General features: G+C 26.8%; 2 protein-coding genes across 4 annotated transcripts in view; one reads left to right on the top strand and one right to left on the bottom strand.

The window, feature by feature from the left end:
* Window positions 1-1,492: 1,492 nt before the first annotated feature.
* Window positions 1,493-2,758, bottom strand: LOC111043141 (polycomb group RING finger protein 3). Its single transcript, XM_022327999.1, has 5 exons — window positions 2,482-2,758; window positions 2,254-2,406; window positions 2,033-2,178; window positions 1,804-1,947; window positions 1,493-1,736 (listed from the first exon to the last, which is right to left on the bottom strand). Exons 1-5 carry the CDS (start codon window positions 2,585-2,587, stop codon window positions 1,611-1,613), a joined length of 675 nt encoding a protein of 224 aa, XP_022183691.1. The 5' UTR covers window positions 2,588-2,758; the 3' UTR covers window positions 1,493-1,610.
* Window positions 2,759-2,936: 178 nt separating this feature from the next.
* Window positions 2,937-12,624, top strand: part of LOC111043140 (probable E3 ubiquitin-protein ligase HERC1) — a 31,826-nt gene continuing 22,138 nt past the window's right edge. For 2 of the 3 annotated variants that reach the window (XM_022327998.1, XM_022327996.1), the window contains exons 1-15: window positions 2,937-3,197; window positions 5,893-6,252; window positions 6,325-6,496; window positions 6,572-6,745; window positions 6,815-7,062; window positions 7,124-7,532; window positions 7,595-7,771; window positions 7,836-8,113; window positions 8,411-8,563; window positions 8,803-8,966; window positions 10,202-10,324; window positions 10,632-10,763; window positions 10,832-10,982; window positions 11,052-11,204; window positions 11,474-11,608. In XM_022327998.1, coding sequence (XP_022183690.1) covers window positions 5,899-6,252; window positions 6,325-6,496; window positions 6,572-6,745; window positions 6,815-7,062; window positions 7,124-7,532; window positions 7,595-7,771; window positions 7,836-8,113; window positions 8,411-8,563; window positions 8,803-8,966; window positions 10,202-10,324; window positions 10,632-10,763; window positions 10,832-10,982; window positions 11,052-11,204; window positions 11,474-11,608 — 2,823 coding nt within the window. In that variant the 5' untranslated portion in view covers window positions 2,937-3,197; window positions 5,893-5,898. Of the gene's footprint in view, window positions 3,198-5,892; window positions 6,253-6,324; window positions 6,497-6,571; window positions 6,746-6,814; window positions 7,063-7,123; window positions 7,533-7,594; window positions 7,772-7,835; window positions 8,114-8,410; window positions 8,564-8,802; window positions 8,967-10,201; window positions 10,325-10,631; window positions 10,764-10,831; window positions 10,983-11,051; window positions 11,205-11,473; window positions 11,609-12,624 lie in introns of those variants that run through there. The other variant, XM_022327997.1, reaches the window with a different exon arrangement.

Genomic DNA, 12,624 nt, shown 5'->3' with positions numbered 1-12,624 from the left:
TCTTATCATTGTTATGTGTTTTTTAGGATACTAACGCTCTTTTATGTTCAGGTCTTCAATTGTTCTGAACATAAAATTTGCTTGTTAGTAGTACAAAATACACATGTCACATGTGGGTATGACATCCTCTTAGTGTACTTATAAAGGAGGCGTGGATGTTATACTTATCCACTATACATTATTTATGAAGTTTTATGATGTATCAAGAAGAGTGGAGTGAATTGAGATTCTGGTCTACAGTTTTAGTTCATAGAATTAACTTTTTAGTCACTCATAGTCATTGATAATTACATTTTTTTTTTTTAATTTAAGCTTTGGGAACTGAGGCCATTAGCTGTAGGTTGTGGTACTGTAGGGTTTTTGAGACTGTTGGGTTACTATAGGGTTATGGAACACGTGTGTGTTTGTTTGGCAGAATTTTTAGTGGGCACCTGTAGGTTTCTGCCATACCCGGTTGGGGGGATGGCAACCTCTCTCTCCAGACACTGTGACTGCCCGGAGAGAAGTGCCACCCGTGACCGAGGTGTGAACCGGCGATGGTGTGCGTTGCGACCGACGCGTTATCCACTCGGCCACTCCGTCCCCCGATTACATTTTTATTCATGTGCAAATTAAAGAAACTTAAAAAATGTTTGGATCAAGCATAGAGATATAACTCATCAAGAACTGTGTGTAACAAGGGAATTAAGAGTGGCTGTAAAGAATCTTAAGTTCATGTAGGCTGTTTTGATGATGAAATATAACAATCCTTAAATTGTATCCTACTACCTGACACTACCATAAATATTGAGTAAATGAGTAAACAAGTGCCCTCTATATTTTGCAACTTTCAATACACTTACTGCTTGTCTAGTTGTCTAGTAGTATAAGGTCTATGGTATCAAGTAAAATTATTATTTAACTAAAAAATTACCCAGTAGTCCAAAAGTACAAAATGTTATGATTTTTTTAAAAATAATGTATGATGTACTCATATATTTCCCTTATTGTTAGAAATGTTTCCAATTAGTGACTTTTTTATGATGTAATTAGCAGTCAACATAAATTTTATTAAATATACTTAGACATTTTATGTTGTATAGCTTATGAATAATAATAATACAAAAATAAATAAATATAAGACATAAACACATAGGTACAACTATTTAAAATAATTGTAATAATAATTTACACTAAATCAATACAAATAATACAATACGACTAATTAAATGCAAAACACAAATTAATAAAAAAATATTTATAAAAAATGAGTAACTGAACAATGTTGATTATTATTTATATTCAATTTACTAATTTATAATCTTAAATCATATATTTCATAAAAAAAAAACCCATTCAACTAGTTTTATAATATAGACATATATATTAATTTAAAATTGGAATAATTAGTATGTATATCACATACAATCTATATTTTTAAGATTGTAGAAGTTGAATAAACATATTATTAAAAAAATTATGTACTTTATTTAACAGTAATATTTTTAATTTTTAAATTAACTTTAAATAAGTTATGATTTTTAACTTAAATTAACAGATATAATATAAAAAAAGTTGTACATGCGATAAGTTAAAGATACAATACTGAAAAAAACAGATCAAAAAATTATTTACAAATCTAATTTTGGCCTATATTGAAGTTTTAAAGGGGGTTCTCTGAATCGCCATCTTGTTACATACACAAATTTAAGAGTGTGGTCTTTTCCCAATAATTCATCATTACACAAGATGTCAATCTAAAAAACCAAATTTAATATATTAATACAAACAACATTATTTGACATATAGTACAGTATTACTAACATCTCTGTATTTATCTGATCCATCAAGTACTTTCACAGCAATGAACTTTTTAAGATGTGTAATAGTGGCCTGAGATGAAACTCTTAGGAACTTTTTCTTTAATGACTTCAAGTGAGATGCGACACATTCCAATCCAATATTTACCTTCAGAATGTAATTATAGTTAGCAAAATTAAGAATGAAGTTTTTATAATAGGTAAAAAAAATATACAAAATAAAAGGGTTTTACTTGTTCATCTGTTCTATGGTAGTCGGAATCTGCTGCTGCTTGATCTTGTGCTGTCTTATCATCATCAATTTCAGTACCGGCCGGGACTTCTTTAGGATAAGGTAAGCCTCTGATTCTATAGAATTCTCTTTCACGCTTTATTTCATCTAATACAGAAATAAAATGTTTTATACTTTTATTTAATATTTACAATGGTCAAGGTAATTTCTATTTATATATACCTAATTGAAGCCCAGGTACTAATTTAAATACAATATCCTGCATCGTACGATCAAAACTAATATACTGCAATGGATGCGATTGATGAATAACAATTTGACAAGTAGGACAACTGTTGTTCTCTTCTAAATGTTTCACAAGACAACTTTTGCAAACTAAAAAAATAAACAAATAATATTAATGTTGATATATAAATGTTTATAATTTAAATATGAAATGTAGGTACAAACATGTATGTAAACATTCTGTTACTGTTGTGGCATCAACTAAATAGCCTCTACATATTTTACACGTAATATGACAATTCAAAGTTTTTAATTTAATCAGTTTTTCCATTATTTTCCACAAAATTACAAGTTTAAAAATCGTTTAATAACAAATTATAATTGGGATAAAAAAGACTATTAACGAGAAATAATGAATATTATAATTATTAATGTTATTAGTTATTGAATTATCCGCAGACCACAGTTCTCACTTTTAAGAGATAAAAAGATTTGAGTATTTCTGTGTATATTTCATTATTTGACATATTATCTTATTATCATTTATCCAAGTCAGGGAACTAAAAATAGTGTTGCCAACTATTATTATTAAAAAGAATCTAATTTTACTGATAATGACTTCTCAAAAGTAGTGATTCTATTTTATAATTCTTGAGATGAGATGATTATAATATTTATTCTGTGATTTTACTGTCAATATTTATTGATAATAGAATTCATGGTTGTTTTTGCCTGTTGGCTGTATCATATTGTTTTATGTTTTGAAAGAAAATTGAAAATTGAAACTTCAAAATTCTTTTTTTTTTTTATCAAATTTGTGAAAATATGTAAAAAGATTGAATATATTAAACAAAGATTATGTGACATTTGTGACTACGTGAAATGTATAAAACAAGGGAATACGTGATTAAAAAAAAATATTGATCAGAATCACTGTAAAGGTAAATTGACAATTATTTTAAAATTATGTTCTTACCTACTTGTTTTTATTCTGTAGGTAATTTTCATAAAAATTCTTTTATATTGGTAATATTCATTAAAGAAAATTCAATTTTAACCATTTCATTTTCTAGTTTTGATTTGACATAACACATTAAACTGTTTTACTTAGAATTCATACCCTCTACTGCATCACTTTGGTAAAATTAAAAATTATGTTTTTCATTGTACTTCTAATAATTATTTGCATACCAAATCTGTGTAATAAGACAATTTCACTTTTCTTATGTATGGTGATTTAAATTAAAATTATTAATCAACAGGTTCACTGAGTGGTGGTACGCTATTAAAAATTAATTAAAATAATATTATACTTTTAAATTTTTTATGCCGAGTTCCATAAAGAATCAGTTAACATTTTAATACTTATTTCGGCCTATGCAATTCAAATGTACTAAGCCATTCCAAATTTTTACCATACAAGCCTCCCAATTCATCCCTCCATATTTTTGTCTTTTGCCCCATGGTATGTATCTAATTGCACACTTCAAAATAAGCTTAAAATAGAATTAGTAAATCATTAGGTGCTGCTCTTGTATGTATGCAGACTACAAAATCATATACGTAGACCGCGTATTAGTGCAGAAAAAAAAATTAAATATACCTACATATAATGTAGTATACAGTGTCCCGTGAGGATTTACCCATTGCGATATCTCCTGAAATAATAGATAATATATCATAATTCTGACTTTTTTATGAAGACTCACAGGGACAAGTACAAATACAAATATTACATAATTTTTTTTTTAATGTTTTGGTAAAAAAGTTGAAAAATATATTTTTTTATTTAATTATTTAAAAAAAAATTGAAGATAGCCATTTTGTAGAGTTAATTTATCTGAAAATATTGATGCTTCAAATTTTTAATTTCATTAATCATAGTCATAACTTTGATTATGGTCATAGCCAATAACACTACTATGATGGTAGGAAATAGGAATTTGCAGTTTTTCTCAAAACTAGAAAAATTATTAAAAACCAGGAGATTAATGAAATTAAAATGTTGAAGCGTCAATATTTTCAAAAAAAAAAAAAACTTATATACTCAATAAACTCAACAAAATCTTCAATTTTTTTTTAAATAATTTAAAAAATATATTTTTTAACTTTTTTACCAAAACATATAAAAAAAATTGAAACATTAATTATTTGTAGTGCTTATCCCTGTGAGTAATAATATAAAACTAGAATTATGATATCTCCATTATTTCTGGAGATAGTGCATTAGGTAAATCCTCACGGGACACTCAGGAAATGAGTAAAATTGCTGATTGTATACAATATTTTCCCACTATAAAATTTCCTAAAGTTGGTATAGAAATAAAATATAAAGATAAAATGTTTAATTCAAAAAGTAGATGGGCCTGGGTTTTTGGCTCAAAAATGGTTTGGACTGCTGATATTTTTATGTACTTTGAGGGGAAAAAACGCATTGTTTCCGATTATCCAGCAAGATGTGTGTGCAGCTTTTTAGATGTTTAAATAGTAGTGAATATGTTCATAAAACCGTAAACTAACAGCAAAACTACGTTTACCCCTCCATGGGTGCTCACACACAATTACACAAAGCATAGACAGATCATGGCTGGATTCGAAGACAAACATTTTAAAAACAATGAGAGTTACTACCCCACAACTGCTTCAGTCAAACCTTAATCATTATTGTTGGAAGGTTGTTAGAAAAGAAGAGCCGGACTTATTCATTGCATTTTTGAAGGGCATTAAAGTAGTTTATCATTAAATCTATACTACCAATTTTTTTTAAATTAGTTGATTTTTTGAAGTGATTATATATTTTTAATTAGGTTAGGTTACATATATGGTTAGGTAGATGTACTGTAGACCAATACTACAGCAAAAACATGACAGTTGTCTGTATTCAAGAGCAGCACCACCAATCATTAAGCCACATTTAAAAAATATTTGTTACAAATTACTGACTTCTTCAAACTCTGATCACTTAACTTACATCCAATTCACTTCTTAGAAATCCCTTTTATTGACTTCAAAGAAAATTGTGTTGGGATCTGTCGGACGAGTAAATCGGCAAATTTACCAATTATAATTAACTAGAAAAATAAAATAAATGATGTTGGATTCTATAACTGGATGGCCACCCACATGATGTGTCATTGTATTGTTTTATATACATGATTAATCTAATTCACATAATATGTTTCAAAGCATAGTAGGTACATATTCTTTTAAAATTAAAAAAAAAAACAAAATATTTTAATGAATCAATCATTATTGAGCTATTGATAGCTTAAACATAGTTTAGTGGCACATAATGGGTCTATTATATTTTAGTGAACCATTGAATTAATAAATTTCACGTGCTACTCAGCATGAATGCATTCAATACATTTTATTTCATACTAATTAACTAACAATCAATATTCAAAACCATCACTCTATGTTTCATTTCTGCATTTCACAAAAATATTAGATAAAGTACTTATATTACTATGTGTAATATGAACTATAGTTTTTTATAAACATTAACATATATTTTATTTACTATTTGCACCTTTATTTTGTTTCATAAGTCAAGTAATTCCATCAATTTAAAATCTAATTAGTGATTACCGGTTATGTTGGAAATTAAAATTAAAAGTATATTTTTATGTTTAGTGTGTAATGGAAGAAATTGACATAAATATACCAAAGATCCTCTCATCACTCAATATGGATGCAGACGCAGAAATTGTCTCAAAGTTAGCTAACTTTGATTGCAATAGTACAGATGATAACGTAATGGAAATATTACATAGTATAAATGGAATTGGATATGAAATTGATGAAAATGTTTATTCTTTACCGAGCATGTCTGTGAATAGATTGAATGAGCGAAAAAAACAAATAATTACAAGTCATCATGAACTTGCTCGTAGATATTATGATAGCCTAACATTTTCTAAAAGACTTCAAAAAAAATTATCATTATTAAATAATTTATATGATATACTTCATACAAAATACTATTTATCTAAGGTAATATTAAAATTAATTTTTTTTTTAAATATTTTTTTTTTAACTATTGTGTTATTGTTTTTTTTTCTATAGGAAGATAAAAGTGTTCAAATATCATTGACACCTCAAAATTCTGTTGAAGAGACCATAAAGCCAGTAGTAAAATTAACTGGACAACAAGTACTTATACAATTAACTGTAAAAACAGGACTTACAATGTTTTTCACACTGTTAAAACAAAGCTGGGAAAATAAAAATTGCAATGGTTAATTATAAATATATTTTTGATTATTATTGTTTTATTAATATAATGTTAATCACACTTAATATATTTTTATAGACATAAATATGGGTTTAGAAGTACTTAATACTGCACTAACTCTGATGAGAGAATTAAGTCCACTTTCTTTAGGTAGTAAAGCTGAACTACCTCAACTTGGTTTGGATTGTTTAGATAATGTAATGCATTTTGTAAAAGAATGCTTAAATGCTGATTTCATACAAAATATGAATGGTGAATTTTTATTTTATTAAACTATCATAGTTTTTAGTTAATTATAATCATACCTTTTAATTTGTGCAGTTAAAGAACAACTTGCAGAATTATCATTATTATTAGCTTATCAGCGAGAATCTCTTATTTATCTATTGGAATGGATTGATATGGCTTTAAATATTGATGATATTTGTTTGCCATTTGAAAAACTTTATCGAGTTTTGGAAGAAATGTCATCCATATTGACTTTTGCCTTTGGGTCAGAAGAATTTGAAAATTATAAATCTATGAATCGTATACCACTGCAGGATGTTGCTCTATTGTTAATGAAAAAAGTAACTTTTAGGCCAATTATTATTTTATTGCTTATTAAAAGTTATTAAAAAATAATTTTAGCTTGTTAGTTTTGGAGAAACTTCTGTTGTCCGTACTCCATTAAATCAGAATTCTGCTGAATTACCACAACCTCTAAGTGAAGTATTTATGTGGGGGAGTAATTCTTCAAATCAACATGCTGAAGGAGCAACAGAAGTAACAGATATACCACGACTCGTTAGATCTCTATCAGATGTACAACAAGTAGAGGCAGGACAATATTGCACGTTTATTATAGACACAAAAGGTTGTGTAAGTGCTTGTGGAAAAAATAGTTATGGTCGCTTGGGATTAGGTAACTCGTCTAATCAACCAGTCCCTAAACGAATTAACATCAATTGCAAAATTAAACAAGTATCTTCATCAAAAGGTTGTGATGGCCATTCATTAGCCTTAAGTGATACAGGAGAAGTATATAGTTGGGGAGATGGTAGGTTTGATACAGTTATTGTTACATTTATCGAATGTTATTTAAGTTGAACTTTGATATAGGTGATTATGGAAAATTAGGACATGGAGATGTTGCTACACACAAAGAACCAAAACTAATCCAAGGGCCATTTGTTGGTAAAGTAATAGAATTAGTTAGTGCTGGTTATAGACATAGTGCTGCAGTTACTAGCGATGGACAACTATACACTTGGGGTGAAGGAGATCACGGTCGATTAGGTATTTTTTAAACAATATGCGTTTTATGATGTTTCAAACATAAAATAACATATTATTTGTTTAGGACATGGTGATTGTAATCCTAGATTTATACCCACACTTGTTAAAAGTTTAAGTGATATGCCAGTTGGTTATGTAGCTTGTGGTTCAACTCACACATTGGCTTGTTCACGTGATGGAAATACCGTTTGGTCTTTTGGTTCTGGAGATAATGGAAAACTTGGTCATGGTAATACAATCAGATTGTATAAGCCACAAAAAATCGAAGGATTGAGACATTACAAAATTAAAAAAGTTGCTGCTGGAATACATTTTTCTGTTGCATTATCTTGCACTGGTGAAGTATGTACTAAAATTTTAGTTTTTTGAAGTTAATAATTAATTAATATAATTTTACCACAAATTAATACTACAATAATCTTAAATTATATAAGTGCCATCTAACATTGATAATGAAAATAAATCCTCGAATAAAATGTTATGTAAATATTTTATATATTCATGGAAAATCAATTAATTCGTAAACTTTTTGTTAAAAGCGTTAGTTATAATTCATTTATTTTTAAAATAGAAAAATATGTTTATAAAATTTTAGGGTCGTTGTGGAATTATATTGATTATATTGTATATATTGATTAGGTATTTACTTGGGGCCAAGGATCAAATCTTGGATGCGGCTCATCTGAAATAACTCTCTTCTCTCCGGCTGTTGTTGAAGATCTAATGCAACAAATGGTTATTGATATATCTGTTGGTGATTCTCATTGTTTGGCATTGACAAGGAATTGTACAGTGAGTAAAATATTCATATTATTAAATATATATTTTGTGAACATAGATCTAGTTTTTTTTAGCATACTACAGTAGATCATTCTTAGATTGAATACAAATTTCTTTATTTTTTCAAAAGAAAATTTAATCTTGTGATAGGTATTTACATAATGCGGCAGAAAAATACGATAATAAATGAATGGAATATTTACACCATAAATAAGATAATTGAATACATGTAATAAAGTTTTTTTGATTAGGTATATGCCTGGGGCTCTAATGGAAAAGGCCAGTGTGGACAAGGTCATTCGACAAGTCCTGTAAGTCGTCCAAGCAAAGTTATTAATTTGGAAGGTAAACAAATAAATCAAATTTCTGCTGGAACTTCGCATAGTGTTGCTTGGACAACATTACCACCAGACAGGTATTTATATATGTAACAAAAAAACTTTAAATACTTGTTGATTAATGATTAGATAATAACAATTAGTGTGATACAAATGGGTGATTTTGGGTAGAAAAGTCATCAAATTATTGTATGATTGTTATTTTCTGTAATAGTTGAGCTATAATAAAATTGTTGTACAAAAAGCTAATAAAAAACAAAAAGTGGACAAATTGCATTTGAGAGCTCCAACAATAGTAGAGTTAAGTGATTATTTTTTGGAAATGTTAGCATTATTTTTTTCAAGTCAAGTTTAGTTCAAAAGTCAAGTACTCAAAGTAATCGAGTATTTGAAAATTTCCCACTTACACAAAAATGACTGAGTTCCAACCATCTTTTAATTTGTATTCTTATTGGTAATATTGAAATTGCATGTTATTTATAGATTTTATTTTTATTTTTCTATAAAATCATTGAGTTTAGTTGAGTAATTGTTTTTGGGGGTATTAAAAAAAATGTTGTGGATTAAAAATTTTTTTCTAAGTTGTGTACTTGCCTTATTTGAAAAAAAAAATTTTTACTTAATAAATGGGACCATGTTTATATTTACTAACCAATATGCTTTTAAAATTGTATTAAAAGATAGTCTAGTGGAGAAATGCATTTTAAAACAAATGTTAATAAGTTAGTCAGGTGCAGAATGGGAAATTAGTTTTGTCTGAAAATATTAGCTTTGAGGGAGCTATTTCTTTTTAGTTCTTAAAGGTTATAATAATACACTTTTTACTAACATCAATATAATTTTTTTAATTCATAATATTGAAACACTATCTTCATATCCTGACTAATAATAAAATCTCTTTATAACTGAGTAGCAAACAGTAGATATATTAAACATAATCGATACAAGTTAGAAACATTTAATTCTAAATATTTGTAATGGATAATATAATGCAGTATATAGCTATGTTATCTTTGTGGAAATATGAAGCTCTTATTCTAGTTCATTGTTATTGCCACATTAATGTATACATAATTTGGATACAAACAACATAAGAAAATTGAGGTTCAGTGTATTTTATTGTAAGGTTAGAATAGCCCTAAGAATAGCCCTTAGAATAGCGATAGTATTTAAATTTAGTATACTTACTTAATCAAACTGTTTTTACGTAAAAAAAGAAAAATTTTAAAAGTATTAGTACCGTACCATACTGTATGTACCAGGTTGAGTTTTGATTATTTTAATTGATTAATATTTGTATTTCTGTAACTAGGCAAACAAATGTATGGCATAGTCCTTTCTGTATTGATTTACACGAAAGTACATTTAAGTGGTTAAGACAGTTTATTGAGAAATATTGCGAACAAATTGAATCTCATAAATCTACACCAAATGAGTATGTATTTATTTATTTATTTTAATGTTACCTTCAGTACATGATAAATAATTTTCCTGTTCATTTTTATGCTATTTAGCCAATGAATATGTTGGTATTTTTAACTTCTGTTAAGTTGCTAACAGAAATTTAAAAAAAAAACATTTATTTTGGTAAAAAATAATTTAAAATAATTTAAAAAGCATTAAAATTAAATTTTCTAAATTAAATTACAGATTTTTTGTGTGATAATAAGTAATTGTCACTATCAATTAAATGTATTATTATATTCCAATTAAATGAGTAAATATATATATATTTTTTTCAGTATTAATGAAGAAATGTTAATTTTGAGTTTAAATATGCTTAATAATCATTTGTTTTTTGCTCGTGTATCTGGTCATAATTTTTCTAAACTGCTTGGTAATGAAACTAGTCAACTTCGTACACTTCTTTTAAAGTAAATATTAACATTTAATCCTTAACAATTTATAAATATCATTAAAACTAATCCAATATTATATTTAGACTTGTAGATTTGCAAGTAAAAGAAGTAGTAGAAAGAAGTTTAATGGATTGCTTATCTACTGGTGCGTCACTTCTTTTACCTCCATTATCTGGGCGACTGAATATTCTTAAATCTCTTCTTGCACAAGATACAAATTTAACCATAGGACAAGTAATATTAATTATATACATAATAAATATACATCATTTTTTATAAGTATTATTTTTTTATTTCTTTCAGAAATTGCTTTTAGATGTCACAGTTTCTAGTTTAAATGATAATAGTCACATTAGTTCATTGTTTAGAGTTAACTCTATGGACCTTTATGAAAACCGATATTCATCAATTGAAGAAGTAATGAAGCTGCTATTAAAACATTTAACAAACAGTACTGTAAGTAAAATGTGTTTAGAATTTTATTTTTTAACAGATATACAATGAATAGTTGCAAATATACTGTTTAAAATTAAAACTAGCTACAGTTATATACATATGACATAATTGTTAATTTTATCAAGAAATAAATACTACTCTGTTCAAACAAATATAAAATAATGTGGCATTATAAATTTTATAAGAAATATCATTTGTTTGCTTTGAATTTTAGAGTTTAATAATTTAACAACGGTTAGTAAACTGAACTATGTATTTTTATTTTTAAGGTAACTTTGTTGGAGTCAAATAATTTCTCTACATTTAAAAAAGCGAACAAATTGGATATGATACTTACTTCCCTTCATAAATTATTGCTATCACATTTATTGGCGTATAATATAAAGTCGTACCATTTAAGTAATGTAAGTATTAAAAAAAAATTTAGACCTATTAATGTATACCTAATTGAATAATATATATTAGGATATTTTTACAAAGATAAATATTGTCTTAGATGTAACTTTTTGTTTTTGGAATTAAATTATCTAACAACAATTTAAATTTAAAAAATATCACGAATAAATATAAGCATATATAGAGTGATTTACCAAGAATTCTCACCCCATTTTTCTTCAATAATACAGTTATTTAAAATCTGATTTTTTTTAATTTTTAAATTCTTGAGATTTTTTGTACTACTTACAGAGTGTCCGGTTTAAATACAAACTTTTGTTTTTCTAATGAGAACACTTCTATTCTACTATGAATTATACAGTACATAATTTTTTGTTTTCAAATTTTGTGTTCTAAGGATAAAAAAATTAAAATCCTTAGTTATGAGTTTTTAAGATATGATGGCTATGGTGATTTGAAAATTGAAGTTATTTATCCTAATCTATTAATAATTAGTAAAAATGGCCCAAGATTGACAACAACTAGATTCAATCTTTTGTCTCTTATATTTATGTAAAACCAGCTTTAAGGACTATTATCCAAACATTTTAATAACTAAGAAACTACTCATTCGAATTTTGAATGTGGTACATCAAAAATTTGAAAATATGCTCTTGAGTTTATTTAAAATTTCCAAGTATCAGAATTTGAATTCATTATTAAAGGAAAAATGGGGTTGGTCATGCTTGGTGAATCACCCTGTATATTTTTAAGCAAAATCAATTGTTTTTTTGTATTTTATGATTGTATTCACTATGAATCTCTTTTTTGGTTTATATGGTAGTGATGATTTCATCAATAAATCAATTTTTATTTTTGTTAGTTATGTTATACACTAAGGGGTTACCAACTAGTTAACTGGTTGATCTTTACAGGAATATTGGTTGATCGTATTTAAAATTATTTAAATTCGATTGATCACATGAGTAATCTTAGGCACACTTTTGATCTTCGTATACAAAGTAAAGTATTTATTAGCCCAAAA

Source organism: Myzus persicae, unplaced genomic scaffold, assembly GCF_001856785.1.
Source record: "Myzus persicae strain clone G006 unplaced genomic scaffold, MPER_G0061.0, whole genome shotgun sequence".
Lineage (NCBI taxonomy): Eukaryota > Metazoa > Arthropoda > Insecta > Hemiptera > Aphididae > Myzus > Myzus persicae.
The sequence above is the reverse complement of the archived record's forward strand: the minus strand, read 5'-3'. Positions and strand labels throughout refer to the sequence as shown.